The sequence below is a fragment of the Plectropomus leopardus genome, chromosome 24 (assembly GCF_026936395.1).
Source record: "Plectropomus leopardus strain MGB_pleo_1.0 chromosome 24, ASM2693639v1, whole genome shotgun sequence".
Classification (NCBI taxonomy): Eukaryota; Metazoa; Chordata; class Actinopteri; order Perciformes; family Serranidae; genus Plectropomus; species Plectropomus leopardus.
In genome coordinates, this window is record NC_142199.1 from 11157298 (window position 1) to 11177619 (window position 20322).

At 43.0% G+C, this 20322-nt stretch overlaps 1 protein-coding gene across 1 annotated transcript; it reads right to left on the reverse strand.

The window, feature by feature from the left end:
• Positions 1-655: 655 nt before the first annotated feature.
• adamts5 (ADAM metallopeptidase with thrombospondin type 1 motif, 5 (aggrecanase-2)) lies at positions 656-20259 on the reverse strand. The gene is made up of 8 exons (XM_042512920.2): positions 19168-20259; positions 9870-10002; positions 9502-9669; positions 8045-8328; positions 6690-6873; positions 6075-6250; positions 5813-5988; positions 656-5209 (listed from the first exon to the last, which is right to left on the reverse strand). Exons 1-8 carry the CDS (start codon positions 20257-20259, stop codon positions 4522-4524), a joined length of 2901 nt encoding a protein of 966 aa, XP_042368854.2. The 3' UTR covers positions 656-4521.
• Positions 20260-20322: the final 63 nt, after the last annotated feature.

Sequence of the window (20322 nt, forward strand, 5' to 3'; positions counted from 1 at the left end):
ACTTTTTAGACAAAAAATATTATTATTATTAAACATATATGTCTTTGTTTTGTCCTTTTTGTTTTGTTATTGCTTATCTATCTATCTATCTATCTATCTATCTATCTATCTATCTATCTATCTATCTATCTATTGTGTACTGAAGTATATTTATTAGGATTTCACATAACTACTGAAATGCATTTCTTTTGGTCACAGCAACAGCTCTTTTGGAAATTCATGCAGTAAGCATGCCAATGGTACGCTCCATCTGTAGCATCGTGCTATGTCATCAAACTGCACATTTTAGAGTGGCCTTTTATTGTGACTATCCTAAGGCACACCTGTGTTTAATAAGCAACTTAATATGCTATACCTGTCAGATGGTTCTTGTAAAAGAAGAAGTGCTCACCAACACTGTTTTTAACTAATTTGCAACCAAAATTTGGAATAAATGTATCTATTGAGTAGGCTACATGAAAAAAGTCTTAGATCTGTAGCCTGTGGAAGGTAGGAGCAAAAACAAAAGTGTGTTAAAGGGGCAAAATGCCACAATGACTATGGTCTTCCTGTCATAACTTAGTAATAGTGTGACATGCAACCGTTAAATCACATGAAAGACATAACCTATAAATGCGCTAATTCCATGACAAAATAAACAACACAGACACAAAGGTATTTAAATATATAGATTTTATGTACATATATTCATGTGGATGACTAGAAAAGAAACACTATATTCTTACAAAGGAATGGTTCTGCACAGTCATATTCCTAAGTTAAATAGTAATTTGATACAAAATTACTATAATAAATAAAACTCATCTCATTGTTCTTATTTATTCACACATACCAGTTGTACAAACAATAAATTACAAGTTCAGTGCTGTGTTTCTGTCGTTCAGAGAGAGGGATTTCCCCACTGGAAGAGTCAGAGTAGGTTGTGTGTGTATATGTGTGTATGGATTGTTTCAGTGTGTCTGTGCGTGTACATTTCTGTGTAAATATGGTTGAATACTAAGACATATATGAAAGATCTACTCATTGTACAAAAATGTCTACATTGTGTAAATAAATCTGTAATGTGTGAGGGAAGAAGAGAGGACACTGTGTTAGTGGTATGTTGACCCGGGTCATGAACTATATTAAAACCTTTCTTATTGGTTTGTGTTCTCCTGCACAGGTGCACCATGGGTAAGGTTTGCCACACGTGAAAATAAATGAGGTGTTGGAAATTTTTACATGATTACAGGAAGGTATTTTCAAAATTTCCATGTGATATGTAATATACATCATCTATACTCTAACTGCATCCTTGATTAAATAACCAAATTAAAGCATGATGTTGTGAGATTTTGGTGGAGGACTTTAAAGCATGTGTTCACCCAAAACTACAAAAAAAATCTAGTGGTAATGATAATGAAATTATTATTCACGTTCTCAAACGTTAGACAAGAAGATTGATACCTAACTCAAATATGTCAACTTGATATTAGCATAGATTTACTATTAATGCTTAGCATTAAAATGGGAAACTTTGGGGTAAATCTTTGTTTTTCTGCTTCAGTTTTTGCACAAATGAAACAAACATGACGTGTTGATTAGGAGATGTTTGTATGCGTAATTTTTAAACTTTTGGCAGATCCAGGCCAAAAGTTCCTGGCACTGGCTCCATAGAAAGAAAATAGTTCCTACGTGAACTGTACATAACAAGGTCTGTGGGTTATCTTGAGTAACCACGTCATGATTTCTGGTAAAAGACATTACTGTCAAATTTTTCAAATGTATTTTTTGCTGCTTTGAGCACCTCAAGCCGAGTGCCATCTAGTTTAATTATACAGAAGAGAAGGCAGAAATCTCTACAACCGATATCTCCAACACCCAACACACATTAAAACTATCTAGATTGATAAAAAGCACAACATGTACAGTGAAACAACATGTACTGTCCCTTTAAATCAACAGCAATATCACTTTCCAGTATCAGTGCTGCCCTGTCGTCATTGATTACTACTTCATCAGAAACTCGTTTCAAATAGGTTGTTGACCGTGACGTCTGTGGATTGTCTGAAGTAAAGGAGGTGTTGTTTTTGGAGTTACAAGTTTCTGCTGAAAATCTGAAAAGTAATTTTTCAAAGCTGTGACCGCCAAAAAGAAGAACGATTGATCTACTGGGCTTCAGGCACACACTCTCAAAACTCATGATCTTTTTTTGCATTTTGGGTGAACTGTCCTTTAAAATTATCTATTTTGTGGCATAATCGTAATTGTTGTGATGTGGCAAATACCACCTGTCAGGGTTGGAAACAGGTTAAAACAAATACAGGATGTAACATAAAGAATGAGTGATGGAAAGAAAGAGAATGAATAGAGTTGAATTGCAAAGGGACATTAATAACTGCATTAGTATCTCCCTTGCTGTCGTTGCGAGTATCCAGGGCACACATTGTCATATTAGCATTGCTTTCTAAACAGATAAACAAACAAACAAACAGATATTGACCTTCACGATAGAACGTAAGGATCGTAAACCTCCCAGCACCAGCATAATGACCGATACAAACGGAGCTGAGAGTGAAGACGCTTCAAGATGCACATGTTCACGGTACATACTGTATGTGCTTAAAACACAGGCCTGGGTACATGAATGTGCATGACGAAGACAAACACACACACAAACACACGCACAGGCACACGCACATGCACACAACAAAAATCAAGCACTGCCCCAAACCTGTTCGTCATCAATAACCTCCATAAACAATGAGGAGTGTCAAAGTTACTTTGCCCCTTCGTCACTTTAACTAAAGCTTGTCCTCTGAAGGCCACCATATGCTCACTTTTTATCCTGTCGCACCACACTGCTGTTTCTACGCCGTGCAGGTGACTCGTGTCTTTGTGTCTTCACATTATAGTCACCACAATGTGAAAGTCTGTGATCAATCTTCCCCTCCTCTTGTGCTGTCTCTGTGTTTTCAGCTGGACAAATTAGTCAAATAAAGACCTAGTCTACATGAAGAAAGGTATAAATTGAGAACAAAGCTTTTCCTATCAGTTTTGGTCTTTTGTCCATAAACAAACTGCATTTTAAGTCACTGAATATGAATCTTATGAATCTTATGAAAAAAAAACTCAGAAGCTGCAACCTCCGGGGCTGAAAAATGAAGCCAAAAACTGGAGTTTCTTGAATGGCCATTTGAGGGTGGCACCAAAAGTGAGTCAGTCTCCATAGACTGATCCCTAGGTCAGTTTTTTTATAGTCTATGGTGTTGATGTGTAGACAGGAAAACTGGACTTTTTGGCTTGTAACACCAGAGGTGGCCCGGTATTCTCCATTGTGAGGGGTCACATACGTCACAACTTGCTAACGTGGCCTTCTTACATGTTTTTATGTAAATCTAGAGTTATTTTTCTACTATATTGAGGGACAGAGGCATCAGAGTACACTACAGAGGTCACTGCTCCAGGTTCAGTAATAGCTTTAAAGGACCAACATCTTTTTCTATGTGTGGCTTTCGGGTTAAAGTTGTATCGCCGTGGTTTGTTTTTGCATGCTCTTGACAGTGCTTCCATCGTGTTTTTGCATTTTTGTTTGAACAGAAATTTGTCGGATGGGGCATATGTGTATTCCTGATCCAGGACCATCATACATATGTACATCTCTTGTAAAGTTGACATTTTTGTTACTGAGCGGCTCATAAAATTCTTTACGGGGAGAATATTGATTGGAAATTAGAAGATGAGAGATTGGTAGGCAATCAGAAGGTGAGGAGACCAACATTTTTAGTAATAATGCAGCAGAGATGCACTAAAGTTGGTTATTGAAAGAGACATCTTGTGCAATATTTTTATCATTCATGATGTCATGGCAGTTGCTACAAAGATTGCCTCCCATACAGTGAGTCTGTTTTCTCAAGATTCTGCCCATAACGAATTTTATAAGCCGTTCGGTGACTGAGTTAAAAGAGTAATACAGGACAAACTATGATGGACGTAGGACAGGGCAAGAAATTACAAAAAGTTGAATACCGGATGCTTCCCACTGTTGAGGCTCTTGTCTTGGACGCACTCATGAAAAAAGACAAAGGGGTGCAACTTCCAAGTCCCCACAGTGATTAGAACACATGGAATAGCATACAAAACACGACAGGCATGCCATTACAGGGCAACACACACTAAGCCTCCAAGGTTTGGAGACTGAAGTAAAGACAATCAGTTACTGTCCATGTGGAAATGACATGCAACTCAGTCCTTAGCTAAGCCAGGGCCAACCTTGTCACTGTCTTACGGACACTGTCCTCCGTTCTACTCGTGCTCTGCATAGCTACTGTGACTCTGGGACATTCCTCTGGCATATGGTCAGGTACATCCATGACAATCTGTCTCTGTGTGGTCCAGGCGCTTTCCGCCGACATTCACAGTCCTGTTTAAGGTTCATTGGTCTGTAGTCCCACATCCAGCACTTGAGATCAGATGTACAGATTGAACTTCTTACTACGAATTGTTTCTTGTCTAACAAGTCCTGTTCCTTCTCCTGCAGCCTCAACATTTCCTCACCAGACAGTGTTTGAAGGCGGAGGGTCGGGCGCCTAAAGTGCAGCCCTTGGACAGTTTCCCATCTTGGTCCTTACACTGCACCGTCCGGCTCTGCCAGCCAGTGTCACAAGTCCTGGAGCAGGTCATCCAGGACCCTGTTACCCAGTGGGGCCCTGGCGTTGGTGTGGAGGGAACTGGAGCTGTTGGTGGCCCCAGGATCAGGACAGGTGGAGTGGAAGAAGATGTAGTGGTGCTTCTGGTGGTGGTGGTTCTTGTTGTAGTTGTGGTAGTGCTCTGCAGAGGGGTCGACTTTGGGTTGGGGATGAGTGGAGCTGACGGCGGCTGCTGCGGGGCTGTCCGACGGGGCATGAAGAAGCTGTAACGAACATCCAAGGGCTTTTTAGCATCTGTTGCTAAAATCTGGACCACCAAGGGTTCTTGGAGGGCCCCGGGGCCCATGCTGTGAAGCCACTCATCCCTTTGGCTCCAGCCGCTGTAGTTGAGCACAGAACCGTTGAGTGGGATGATTGTCTCGGAGGTGGAGATCATGAACTTGCCGTTTAGGAGGTACTCGTTGTTGGGCCGTCTGAGGGCCAGGTAGGCGGTGTAGCGGGTCTGGTCCTTGGCCTTGTGCTGACGGACCTTGATGTGGGTGGAGCCTGCGGGGATCTTCACCACGTCAGTGTAGCCCTTACTGTTTGGCAAGAGGGAAAGTAGAAGAGAGGTCAGATCAGCACGTAATAAGGCCTGTTTTTTTTTTTTAAATCATTACTGGCTTTGCATTAAAATGAAACTCAGCATATTAATGGCTTTCGTGTGATGACGATAAAGCCTTTGGGGTCAAAGGCCAGTATCAGTCAGTACATTGTCAGTACATTCTATGATCATTTTTAGGGCTGTTTTTTCACAAGCAAAATTGAGCATTATCACAGTTAATCATAGCTGATTCTGCATCCATATGTAGAATCTGTTTTTACTGATAATCAAATATGAAAACTCAGCTCAGCAGACAATCATGATACCAAGACATGTTAGAGATAATGTGAAAAAGTATGCAAAGGGATTATTAGCTTGAAATATTGTGTGTTTTCATGTTCTCATTCTGCCAACATCATATCAGTGCAGAATTATCACTTAAGCATACTGTAAAAGTGTGAAAGTACTTGAATGCTTCTCTAAATTCTGTGTACAAACGTACTATGACTGTACTGAGACTGTCCTATGATGCATGTGTGCAAATATCTGTATGCACTCCATTCCCATGATGTCGAGATGAATAATGAACATTTTTTCTTACCTCTTCTTGGTGAAGTTGCCCACAACTCGTATACATCCTGTGCTGTCACCTCCACATATACCACACTTGTCAAACTGCAGCTTGGAGCCAATGATGCCGTCGCAGCCTGTCCGTATACACTTCCCTTTGACGCACACCGAGCTGCTGTAAGGACGACACTCTGTACCGTCTACCACCTGAAGACAGACAGTCACAAAATCATTTTGCCACATATATTCCCCTCAGTAAATACACTGTACCTTTTTTATTTGAACTAACTTACTCTCTGAGAGAACACCACATAGTATCCCGTTCCTTTTGCTCTGCAGGTAAGCTTGCACACATCTTTAGGGAGGACTCCTGCGTACTTAGGCACCCACTCAACGTACGTCTTCACCCCTTTAGGATCTGTCTGGGGGCCATTGCGCACTTCACATTGCTCCTGCCTGAAATTCTTATCTAGATTAAAAGAGAAATATATTTTGCATGATAAATAAACAGTATTTTGATAAACAATGACAATCTTTTTAATTTTTTTAATGTTATTTTTTTAAATATATTTTTTATTTTTGACTTAAAAAAATGTTTTTTGTTTTTTAAAAAATATTTAGTAATTTTATTATTATTATTTTCATAATTTTAAGTTTTTTGGGTGTTGCTATTGCCTTTAAATAATTCTGACTTTGAGGGTGTTTTTTATTTTTTTTAATTTTCTAACAATTTTTCTGCATTTGATTCTTTTACTTTCTCCTAAATATACTTTTACTTAAGTAAAATTTTCAATGCAGGACTTCAAGTTGAAACAAAGTAATTTTACAGTGTGGTATTATTACTTTTACCTAAGTAAAGGATCAAAATACTTTTTCTGAAAATGGGGTTGTTATGTTGTCACACTCACTTGATGCAGGACATGGTGTGACATTGCAGGACCGATAGATGGCTCTCTTCCCTGTGCAGTAGCGTCCGTTGTTCCGTGGTGGCGGGTTGTTACACAGGCGTTGGGCGAACTGCACCCCGCCTCCGCAAGTTCTGGAGCACGCACCCCAAGGACCCCACGAACTCCAGCTGCCGTGGTTGGACGCCTGGGAGAGGGAGGAGAGGAGAGGGAAGATGAAAGAGGAGGGAAATGACAGCAAGAGGAGAGATCAGAGAGGAGAGAGGGATGAAGGGAAAAGAAAGAGGAGATGAGAGAGGACAATTAGTGCTTATCAGATGTGTTGGAAGTCAGAGCTGGCTGAGCCACGTGTCACAGGGAAAGCCCTATAGAGAGAGATTTGTGATAAAGAAAAATGTATAGTGGCGTGCAAAAGAGACAGACAGAAAAGGAACGAGGCTCCCGTTGTGATAAAGGTCCTCATTAAGACAGCATGACTTGAATTGTGGTGGAACAGCTCACATGCTTGCCTTGAGGAACAGCCTGAATGAAATTCTTAAAGTACTTATTTTTGTGTTTTTCCAACCAACGCTACATGAGTCATCCGCGATAAAAAAACGACTGGATAAGTAGCTTTTAACAATTTATGAGACAAAGTTGATTTTATAACCCCATAGTTCTGCTTTTCCATTAAGTTTTCCTTCCACAAAGCTGCTTAATCTGCAATCATACTGCAAGAAATATCTAGAGATTTTAAAAGATTGTGAGGGCTAAAATGAAAGGAGCTAAATGTTGCCCCGAGCAGTAAACTGGACGTCATACGAAGCGAGTCAGCACTTGGGCCGGATCCACACGTACAGCCGTCTGCCAAAGATCGAGTCAGAGCTGTCAAACGTCATGTGACAAATAAACACAAAGAAAATACTCTTTCCCATTCTTTGTGACGCACACGCAACACACACACACACACACACACACACACACACACACACACACAGAGTGTCACAGCCTGCCAAGAATAGATTCGGTCCTTTGACTTGTTAAGGCCAAATTCAATTTAGATCTGTTTAAGTGAGGCCAAAAGAACAAATAGCACAGATCGGCAGTGGCACAAGTGAAGCAGACCACACAATGAAGTCACAAAATGACATTTCTTTTCTCTTCTTTCTCTTTTTCTACTTCTATCTTATTCGGTCCTAATAGCTGCGCTGTTTTTAATAGGTGTATTCCTTTTTATTTTTGTCCCCCACAGACAAGTTTGTAGAAATAAGTGCTTAAAATAAAGCCTTTTGAACTATAAAAAGCAATCTATTTCTGATTTTAGTCCTTTTTATAGTCACCTTCCATCTCCATGTCCTCCATATTCTCATGCGACTCACCGAGTAGTGTCTCTTGCGGGTCTTGTCCACACACTTTCCCTGCAGGCAGATGCGTCCTTTCCCGCAGGGCGTCCCCTCTACGGCCGGCAGCTTCTTGGTTAGACACACCATCTGTCCCTGGCGAATCACAGCGCACCACAGGCGAGAACACACGTCCATGCCCGGGCAGACGGTGTATTCCGGGCCGAAGGCGAGGCGACACTGGCGGACGGCGTCGTAGCTCTGACCTGGGAGCTCCTCAGAACCAAGCAGGGGCTGGCGGGGAGTGTCGAGGAGACACTCGGCTGCAGCAGGAAAGAAAACAAAGGGAATGATAAGGTGAACACCAAAGATTAGTGTCATCAAGTTGACGAAATTCTCTCATGGTGTTCTTGAGCTATTGTGTTTCAAAGAATGAGGCAGATGCAAGGTCACAGTGCCCTTGACCTTTGCCCATTAAAATCTAAGCAGTTCATTGACTCGAAATGTACATTTCTGCCACATTTAAGAGAAACTTCCCTCAAAGTGTTGTTGAGATATCATGTTCACAATAAAGAGACAGGCGAGTTCATTCTTGAGTCCCCGTGAATGTTTGTGCTAAAGTTTAGGAAATGTCCTTAAGGTGTTCCTAAGATATCGTGTTCACGAGAATGAGACAGACAACCCCCAAAAAATAATGCCTGCAGCCACAGCTATCACCAGCGCGAAGGCATAAAAAGGTATGCACCCTACATAGTCTTGGCTGGTGAGTTTATGGCGTGCTTAGACATCTGTCTTAGTTTAAACAGGAAGAAAACGAGAATGAATTACTTTAAAAAGTGGCTAAATCGTTAAAAAAAACAACCTTTTTTAATTATTTAGCCACTTTAATTATGTAATTCCTCTTCATTTTCCATATTTTTGGAGTGCCTGTGTTTTTTTCCTGTTTATCCTGTTGTTTCCCATTTTCACCTGACACAGGTTTTGACCTATGTTTGATTATACAGAGCAGTCATCTCTCTCTTAATCTATTTTAGTCTGTTGACAGAATAGGCGTGTATGACTTATCACTTAATGAAAGCGCTGAAGCAGCAGATACTGCCAAGCTTGAAATGATGCAGTTGCTATATAAATTTTGCCACAAGCAATGGAGTATTTTTTTAATTTATTTTATTTTATTTTTAACAAAATGTCAACTGGTGATGCTTTACAGTTAAAATGACACTCTATGATGAATTATGACTCATCTTGATTTCCTGCCATTGTTGTCTCGGCTGCACTGCAACTACACTCTTTAAGAAGTTAATAGGATTGTAAATAAGTCTTTATTGACCGGAGATTGCAGCCTTGTTTGGCTGTAAACCGCCCTCAGTTAAAGGTACTATGGGAGAAAAGCTCTCACCAGTCAAATTCACATCTGTTGATGGCTGGGAAAAGTTCTCACTGTTAAAGAACTGAGCATGGAGCCTTTATTGCTCTGCATTTTCTCCCATGCTCACCGTTTCCATCGTCAAAGAAGTCTGTGATGGTGGCCGAGGTGCAGCGGCTCCATGGTTTGGAGGCGTCAATGGAGGTGAGGATGGATGACATGAGCCGCTTGTCGCTGTTCACTCCGAAACGCTCTTCACAGAACTTTGAGTCGTCATGGGACAAGCCGAGCAGGTGACCTGAGAGAAGATGAGATGTGCAGAGCTGATTAAAGGTTTGCACATGCAGCAAGAATGAGAAAAGAAAACACAACGATCGCTCGGGAATCAGCTGAATGACATCAGACAACACTCTTGTGATATTCATCAGCAAGATAGATGTGCTAACAGATGTGCAGGCCCTGGAGAGTTTACCTCTTTGTTTGAGTATCCATGCTTACCGATCTCATGCGCAACAGTAAATGCAGCGTGAAGCCCGTCGTCCTCGATGACGGCACAGCTTCTCTCTGGAGAGCAGATGGTGCCGACGTCCGCCATGCCCAGAGTGTCGCAGGAGTGGTGGCCACAGAGGTCCTGGATAGAAGAATCACTGTAAGCTTGCATTTATCCAAAGAAAACTATGGAAAACTCATTTTTAACTGATTTTACTGTTAACTCTCTTACAACTATGGAAGCCCTTTTCTGCCAATGTGATGAAAAACAAAACATCCTGTGAGTCCATAGTATGAGTCTGTACCTGCACCTGAGTATGTAAAATTTGAGCGAATCAGCTTGATTTCTTTTAAAAACATGGGAGGAAGGCAATGAGCAACTTAACAATATATGACTCAAACATTTGCAACAAATTAGTAAAAAGTCACAAGAAAATTTCCTGAAAATTTGCAAAAAACCAAAAAGTAAAACAATCTAAAAACAAAACAAACAAACAAGGGACTGCCTGAAAAAAAATTCTATGCAATTTAAACAAGTAAAAGTACTCCAATTTTTTTTGTATTTTAATCTACTGACCAATATTTAACTTGATGCAACAAAAAGTCAAGACAGGGTCACTTATTGTCTTCTAAACGACGGATTTTAGGCCTGTTATGGAAAGACTACATGAACCATCCCCCTTTCGAGTCCCACTGGAGACACTTTTAACTCCACAACTCCAGTTTGTAACACAAACACTACATTAAATAAGTCTCCGAGTGCTTGCTGAGGCATTGCAGTGATATAAACTGAACGGTTTTCTTTCACAGGCTGATTAGAACTTCCTGTGTGTGGTGATTTTGACATGTGAAATTGATGGCATGTCGCTTTAATTTTTCTCCCACTGCTCCCGCTTCCTTCCCCTGCCTCCACCATCTCTGTGCCTCCCCCATGGGGTGGCAGAGCGCACAGTATTGATCTTTGTTTTGATTCCCACACATGTCCATACAGAAGAGGCCTCGGGGTGCACTGCTTGGCCCTGCCGAACGCACAGATCAATCAGTTAATCGTACCGTCACATCAGAATGCAGACGCCTGCACACGGGCCTGTGTGCATGTGCGTACCCACAACAATACAGCAGGACATGCTTAGTCTGCTTGTGCATATGGCACAAAAACATATGGGCAAACATCCGTGCATGTGCACATGTGCCAAAAAGAGAAAACACACACACACACACACACACACACACACACACACACACACACACACACACACACACACACACACACACACACACACACACGTCCCGTAGAGAGGATGAATCGTGTTGTTAAGCGGTGCTGACAGGCCTGCTGGTGTGTGTGTGAGAGGCTCTCTGGGGAGGGTGTTTACCCGTTCATCGAGGGTCGCTTTGGAACAAACTGCCTTGTGTTCAGAGCTTACACACATGACAGACTGGGTGGGACATCTCTCGCTCACTCTCACACTCACACTCACACTCACACACACACACACACACACAAATACAAATACTGTCACATGCACATAATTATACATGTGAATAAAGAGGTTCATACTTGTATACTATACTACAGAAAACAGAAGGAGAAGTTTTTATAGTTTAGAGTTTTGGGGTGTTTTTATAATTTTAAGGTTTTGTGTGTTTTCTGTTTCTCTATTTTTTCAATAATTTTGAGTTTTTTGGGTGCTTTTTTCTTTTTTTTTAAATAAGTTGATTTTTCTGCATTGCATACTTTTACTTTTATTACTTTAAGTATATTTCCCTCATTATACTTACTGACTTTTACTTACTTATGCACCATTTCCAAATCAGGACTTTTACTTGTAACAGAGTATTTTCACAGGGTGGTATTAGTACTTGTACGTAATTAAAGGACCTGAAGACTTATTCTACTACTGCAAGAAGAAAACAAACATGCTGCATGCATAGAGGTTTGTCTTTTTGATGTGTATACAAGATCAAAAAAGGATAAAGGAAGCTTGTTTTTTTTAAACCAGACAGAGAAAACATATAGAAAAGTGTCCTCATATGTTGTTTCTCTTTCCCTGTTTCTCACCCTCTTTCACCCTGACATTCTTTACACCTCCCTCCATTTCATTTATTTATTCATTCACCCCCTCCCAGGCTCTTGTACAAGAACTGTTTTTGTTTCTATCTCTCCTGTATACACGGTTTTCACTGAAACAGGAAACACGTGAGTCAAAGAAAAATGGAAATATCACTATCTCTGCATTATTTACTTCAACCCACCACCAACTCTCTCACCAACTTTGTTTTCATCCACAGGCCTCTCACACAAGCTTACGAAGAGGGAGGGAAAGTGAAATAAAGTTTGGGAATCAGACTCTGGGGGGTTGAGGGATTGAGGGATGCCGGATATTAAAGAGAAGATCTGAGAGAACAAGGAGTTACAGAAATATTGGCAGAAATAACAGGAGAACAGGTGGCAAGCTGGTTGTGGAGGTCAGGAGGCAATCAGAGCTGTGTGTGTATGTGTGTGTGTGAGACAAGTCCACTTGCAATCTAAGCCAAGGCTTGTGTTAAACAAACAGCCAGCCAGACCCAGAGAGACACACACACACAGACACAGACACAGACACACACACACACACACACACAGACACACACACACACACACACACACACAGACACAGACACACACAGACACAGACACAGACACACACAGACACACACACACACACACACACACACACACACACACACACACACAGAGAGTATTTTCCCTCTTGCAGAGTGAGTTTAGCTGTGCGATGAAAACACCCTGCAGGCTGATTTCAACAAACCTGCTCATCAAAAGCAACCAGATCTCCGCCACAGACTGGACAGGTCACTAATGATTAGTCACCAGTGATTGACAGAGTGTGAAGCAGTTTTAATTTTATGCTACTTCATACTTCCACTCCTTGAATGTTGCACTTTTAAGTGCAACACAAGGCTGATTTCTAAAAGTATGAATTGCAGAACTTAATAAACAGCGTTATTTTTCTCTGCTTGAAGACATGAACCAGCCTGAGGTCACTGCTCAAAGAAAACTTCAGACCATGATTGCAAACAGGAGTGCAGTTTAAAGTCACTGATGCATCACAGTGTGAAGAGGCCCATGTGTTGTCACGGGGCAGACTGAACTCTCGGGCCAGTCGCGTATGTCGACAGAGCCGGGGCTGCTCGGGGTCGAGGCTTTGGGATCCAAGAGCTGTCAGCAGGTTGTCAACATATACCAGACGAAGTATAGCACATGTGAAATATCAGGAACAGTTAAAACAAATAGGGGGGCTCGCTGTGACGGGGGTGAAGGCTGGGAAATGTACACTTTAATGTACAGACATACATAAACACATGGAGGAGGAGGACAAGTGCACAGGAAAGGGAGGAGTCCAAACTTTGCTCATGTGCACATTCCAGCATTGACTGGAAGATAGTAAATGACATAACTATGAGTTTAACACACATGTGGAGGAAATGGATTGTGTATCGGTTCACGCTGCGTCTAAATCAGTGTGTATCTTACATCAATCATCATTACATAAGGGCCCTCTTAGTGTTTCTGCTAACTAGTACGGTGTATCAACTTTTAATGGAATCTTATGAGGTGATACAGAATCAAAAGTAAAGTGATATTGTGTCTATCATGGTCGCTTCACATGGCAGTGTAAAGGCAAATGTACAAAAAAAAAAGCTTCTTTAAATTCCTACATTTAAAATAATGATTGCGAATCTGACAATGGCCTGAACTCAACCCAGGATGGAAAGGTCAACAGTTCTTTTTCACTGGCATCACAAATACCTGTGAGCAAAGTCTGTCCAAATATTTGAGCTATTGCTGCAAGAGGCATATGAAAAAAGAATCAAATGTCTCCACATTTCTGCATCTCTCTCTGTCCATCTTACAGTAGGGCTTTGTCCACTGTCCGAGCTCACAACAAGCCAACACAGCCGTGCATAACATTTAATGTTCCCATATACACAGATACACACTCGAGTCCCCTCAATGTGCCCGTTGTTTTGTTTCGGCGCTGGTATGTGTGGAACAGAGTGACACTGCCACACGGGTCAGCTCACTGCGGCTACGGGGTGTTGGAGTAATTGGACCTCACCACAAAGAGACGAGCTCCCTCAAACCCATCGCTCTCCTGATGCCCCCCCTGTCCTCTCTGGGAACAATGGTGCTGGTCTGACTTCACAGTCACAAAGTCTTCAATAAGCTTCAGTTCGAGTTCAGCGAACTACAATAATCAGGTTCTATTTTCAAGTCGCTCCAAATACACTGATGAAAAAGGTTATTTGTTTTCAAACATGAACTCCTATTTGACACCTCTGACAGTCAGAACAAATGAATATTAGGCAGACCATTTCCTCCTGCACATCTGAACTGTATCTACAGAGAGTTTGTCTGTTCCTGCTAAGTTTCCACCTGGGCTACAGCCAAAGTTATTTTCCTAAGAAAGCCCTGAAAAAAGACGTTACCACGCCTCACAGATCAAACTTCTTTATTTTCTTCTTTTTCAACACAAAACGCAGCATGCAAGGTATGAGGCACCTAAGCCAAATTTCCTCACTGGCATTCTGGCAATGGAAACTGTAACGGCTATATCCTGTTGGTGAGGTGATGGATTCTGTGCCGCTCTTGATGCTGTACAGGGAGCCACTCTTAAAAAATAAAAGTGTGTGTTTCTTATAGAAAACATCCATGTCAGCATCTTCAAACCCCACATTCTTTTCCTGTCTAACATCTGAGCTGCAGTATGAGTGGATACACACCAGAGATGGGATCAAGTCACTGTTGAAAGTCACACGTAAGCCTCAAGTCTTTTTACTCAAGTCCCATGTCAAGAGAGGCAAGTCCCGAGTCAAGTCCCATGTCAAGACTAAGTCCAAAGTCCAGTCTCAAGCCAAGAGTGACAAGTGCAAACTCCAGTCCCCAGTCAAGACATAAAAGTCCTGAATCAAGTCTTAAACTGAGTTTCAAGTCCTAAACAAGATATTAAGCTCTCTACACCAAATATAAAGTCCTTTTAACACAGAAAAAATATATTCATTTACAAAAGACTTCAAAACTTTATTTGTGAAAAAAAAGTGCGACTGAATATAAGCATAGCGAAGTTGTGCTGACGTTGCACTGTAAATGGCATATAGCACTGTTGACCAGTAATTTAATTAGCTCACAGCACATTTGCTCGTTAAATTTTAGCCTAAACTTTATTCTTCTTTGTGCAACTTCATTTGTTGTCGTTGATCACCGCACAGTTTTTGTATACAAACTAAATTATTTTTGGTATATTTTCAACTGCTACTCAGTTATGTAATGTTAGTTCTTCATGGCAAATGTTGTCCTACTGGATTAATGTTAGTTAAATCAGGAAATGTATTAATCCGTATCCCACTTTTTTTTTAATAACACACTTTTTTATCTTTGGGAAGGGTGGAAGGTATCAAGTATTGTAAATTCAAAATGCTCAAGCCCAACTGAAGATACAAGTCAATGGTGTCCAGTTGCAAGTGTTTTTGGATTTTGTTAAATTGTGTCTAAAGACAACACATTTGCTACTTGTTGTCTCACTCAAGTCAAAATCAAGTGATTCCAGTCCACATCTCCGGGACACACTAAGAGTCGGTCTGTTATCCTGCAGCGTTAAAACATAAACAAACCTCAGACCTGCTTCTCAGTCCCTCATAATCATCCACAAGCTAAAGAAACAGCAATTAAAGTTCTCAGCCAAAACACAAACTCCTGAAAATGCCTTTTAATGGCCAAAGGTCAAAGTTAAAATGAGGCTGTGGCTGCTTTCATAGGGCTTATTAAGCCCTGAACCATAAACTCAAGTCATGCATTATCTACTTATTCTGCACACATTTAGCTGCTCTGCAGAAATGCAGCAGATAGGGATCAGGAGCCCGCCTTGTAATGTTACTCAGGTCTGTACTATGTTACAGGGGCCATAGTGGATGATTATACGCTCTGTGTGCAGCACCGTGGGATCACCTGATTCTTGTGCTGACAGGTCACATCTACAGTACGACCTCCGTGTTCAGGAGTGAAGGTTGGTTGGAAGGTGGAGGGTGAAGGGAAGGTGGCCTGCTTCTCCAAATTGTACTTAATTAACTTTGAGGGAATTTTAGGGATAATTCTGCGATGCATCCAGCAGCTGATTTCAAACCTCCTACCATGGGAAGAATTTGAGCGCAGGGTCAGCGGGCACGCGCCTCAGATCACAAAGACTTCGAGGCTTTTGGGCTGTCAGGGGACTGGGAGGGGGAGGCTGGAGACAGCAGAGCCTGCCTAGACATCTGCTGTTTGTAATACACTGTCCATAGATAAGTAATCCGTACAACCCCACTTTTTTACTATCTCTTTAACATCTACTACAATGGAGGTTGTGTCAACATACAGTTTTAGGCCGGAGATATACTTACTGTTTAACCTTGCATTCATGGAAGCATCCGGCTGTGTCATGAGTGGTTTTGTAAATACACTTGCCTATATGCTACGCGTGTTGCTGGAGGAGGGAGCTTAGACCGTATACAACTACAAGATGTGCGGAATGTAAACAACAAACATGGCGACACCTGTGGAGGTTACTATCATGTTAATGCTGAGATCAGGGCAGAGAAGGCTTTGATGGTGTGTTAGGCCTCTAAATAAAGCCCACTGGGACAATAAGGAGTACGTGTCTCTCTGTCATATTCCCTCTACGTTGCCTCTGCTGTTTATATAAATACTGAATCTTGCATCAGTGTCGCGTTAATTGTGAGGGACCTGCACAGCCAGGAAGCGCCAAACCAATGCAGGGGATGCATAGCAGCCACACATGTAGTTTACAGCAATTTTATCTCCAGCCTTAGAGGCTTCTTCCTCTAAAAAGAGCTAAAATCATGCACCATCTATACAGATTTTTCCTAACATGGACTGCCTGGAGATGAAAAGACATGTGAAATCAATGGAAAGATACTGAGAGCGGATGGTTTTGCGATGGTGAGCATGGGTATTTTAATGGGATCAAAGCCTGAGCATAATAGAGAGAAGCCAACAGTATACCGCCTGTCATATTTCATTAGTTTCCTGTCCACTTGGACTCTCCGCCTTCCTGTTCTGAGGCTGCCCTAGAAGTATCTGGATAACTGTTTCCATGCCCGCTTGACCCTGCCTGACGTGCCAAACCCAACCACCGGAGGATGGCACCGTCTTCTGCCTGAGCCCTTTCAGTTAGCCCGTGCAGGTGTAGGGGATACTAAGGAGCCACGACGTGGTTGGCACACAGGGATTGTACCACTTTGCCAGCTTACTGACCACAAGTATGCACTACCGGCTCCTCTGCCAATGCATGATGCTGCCAACTTGCAGCAGGAGATCCGAGGTAATACCACTGCTCGCTTTTTCCGCCCGAGCCACGACAAGATCCTGCATGAGCTGAACACACCGCAATCCAAGGCCAGCTATCTTGACTCGCTAACCGCCGTGAAGCCACACCCGGAGAGGTGAAGAATGCATCTGCTGCCCTGCGGCTTTCGACCAGGCAGGGAGGGAAGAGAAAGGGACGGTGAAAGAAGGGATAAATGAGTGTGGTCTCGGTAAACGCAGGGCTTCTCGCAGGGTGGATGTGTTTGTTTTTCTGACAGCTCCCAGCCCCAGCTGACAGACGCTGGAAAAGTAACTGGGAAAAAATGTGCAAACTGTAGTGATGAGAGAGAGAGAGAGAGAGAGAGAGAGAGAGAGAGAGAGAGAGAGGGAGAGGGGGGAGAGAGAGAGAGAGAGAGAGAGGGAGAGAGGGAGAGAGGATCTGCAAGGCCGGAGTGACTACCTAATTAACTGCAAGGGAGTTTTAGGGATATTTCTGCGATGCATCCAGCAGCTGATTTCAAACCTCCTACAGTGGGAAGAATTTGAGCGCATGGTCAGCGGGCACGCGCCTCACATCACACAGACTTCGAGGCTTTTGGGCTGTCAGGGGACTGGGAGGGGGAGGCTGGAGACTGAAGAGCCTGCCTAGAAAAACACCAGGCGCAGGAAATACAGTTTTTATGCAGTTTTAAAGACACTGCGCTGCATTACGCACAAGATTCAGCAGAAAGGAGAGGGAGAGGAGGAGGAGAAAAGGAGGAAGAAAATGTAAACAAAGGGATGGATATAACCAGAGCCATACGGGGAGCAGGTTGCACAGATTTCACATCTGATTGATTGTGATGCAAATTACAAAATGATTCACATTTGGCCAAAATAACTACTTTATATGTCGCTTACCTGTTCGCTCAAGGGGATAATACCATAATTACTGTAACAGACAGCGGTGTAAGAAGTATTCAGATCCTTTACTTTTGAAGTACTTATACCATCCTGTGAAAATAATCTGTTACAGGTAAAATTGCTGCACTGAAAATGGTACTTAAGTAAAAATAAATAGGAAGTATAACCAGGAAGAAGTACTTAAAAGTATAGCAAAAAAACAAAAAAAAAAAATCATAAAACTCAAAAAATAAACACCAAACCTTAAACTTCTGAAAAAAAAACATCAAAAATGAATAGATAAAAAAGAAAAAGAAAAAAAACACAGAATTGAACAAAACTGAAAACAGCACCCCTCAAAATGTTATATATATATATATATATATATATATATATATATATATATGTGTGTGTGTGTGTGTGTATGTATATATTATATATGTATGTATATATGTGTGTATTAGAAGAAGACTCAAATGGTTATCAACATAGCTGGAAATTAATGTTCCGCGAAACAACTACTTGTTGCAGCAGTAGTTGCAAATACTGTTTGGTAATTTATTTTACAACAAACATTATATTATATTAACTCTGTTTTTATGCAAAAAAAAAACCTTAATTTGTAAAGTAACACAAGCTGTCAGATACATAAAGTGGAGTAAAAGTGTAACGTCGCATGAAAATAAAATACTCAAGTGAAGTACCTCAAATTCATACTTCAGTACTCAAGACAGTACTTGAGTAAATGTACTTAGTTACATTCCATCACTGGTAATAGATCATAAAAAAAGATGACATGTGTGAGTTATTTCCACTACAGAGTGTGTATAAGCTGTTTGTAATAATCCATCCACAATCTGCCAAGTGCTTAGCTACATCTGCCACCGCGTGCACCATCACAACCAAAACAAACCGTGGCGTCACTCTGCCGCCTTGGCATCACACCGGGGCGCTAAGCCGCCTCTGCTCCGCTGTGTGGGACGGAGGAGAGGCAGACCAGGCGCCTGCCAGCTGCCAGGAGCGGACAGGTGGAGGTGCAGAGAGTGAGGGGAGTTTGTTTACCTGCCTGGTGAAGAGGATGGCGGCGTCGTGGTGGTGCTGGTGGTCGTCGTCCAGCGGGTTCTGCTGGTTCTGCCACTTGCAAAAACTCTTAAGCGTCGCAGCGGCATTTTTGGTCACCTCGAGCCCCTTCTCCTTCTCGGTGACCACGGTCACTTTGACCACCGACAGCCGGATGGGGTTCTCGATGCTCGCGTGCCCGTACAGTTTAGAGGCGATGGAGGCCAGTGTGAGCAGGTAGTGGTTCAAGTCCTTGCCGTATTTCTTGGTCATGGTGTCGTCGGCCACCAGGAGCAGCTCCACGTGTCTGGCGCGGGACACAGACCTCTTACTTCGCGTGCCAGCCTGCGGAGCGGCAGCTTTGGCGAGCCGGCTCCACCACGTTCGCCCGCGCGCGCCATGGTCACCTGCGCTCTCCGCCGCGAGCCTGTCCCGTCTCCCCTTCCCGCGCGCTCTGAGCCGGCGTTTGCCCGCCGCATCCCTGCGTCCCCTACGCCCGTCTCGCGTCCCGCAACTCTCGCGCCCCTCGCGCATAGCCTCAAAGCTGAAACTCTCGCGCGTGAAGACATGGAGCGCGCTCTCCGCGTCTTTGTCCTGCAGGGCGCGCACGTCGTGCTCGTGTCCCTTCGCCCTGATGATAGGCGTGATAGTGTAGCGCGCGTGGTCCACGGCGAAGAAGCCCTCGAGACCCCCGCCGCAGAGGTTGAAAACAGCCAGGGACTCCGGGTTGGAGTCCACTGTCCCGCGGTATGCGCACTCGCGCTGCAGAGGGCTCTCTCCCATCATCGCCCGCACATACTGGGAGCTGAAGTGATGCGACAGCACCGACTCGTCCCGCTCCATGTCCAGCTGAAACCGGCTCCCATCCAGGTACACCAGGTAGCCCACCTTCCCTCCTCCGTGGTAAATCCGGTCAATGGTCCGCACCACCCCGTCCGTCCTCCGGGCAGGTGTGAGCAGCGACCCGTTGGCAGGTGGAAGATAGAAACCCTGGAAAGTAGTCAGCCCAGCTCCCAGCTCCAACTCCACTGCGCACAGCAACAGTAGCCGAAACCAGAGCATGCCCTCGGCCACAGCTCCAAGGATCCGCACCATTGTTCAACCCGAAACACATCAAAGTATCCACTAAAACAACCTCGAAGAGACAACTTTTATGTG

Coding starts and splice junctions, on each gene's coding strand:
- adamts5 (XM_042512920.2), bottom strand. CDS start 20,259: ATGGTGCGGATCCTTGGAGCTGTGGCCGAGGGCATGCTCTGGTTTCGG. Junction 8,329..9,501: donor CTTCTTTGACGATGGAAACG/GTGAGCATGGGA, acceptor TTCCTGCTGCAG/CCGAGTGTCTCCTCGACACT. Junction 5,210..5,812: donor GGCAACTTCACCAAGAAGAG/GTAAGAAAAAAT, acceptor CTTGCCAAACAG/TAAGGGCTACACTGACGTGG.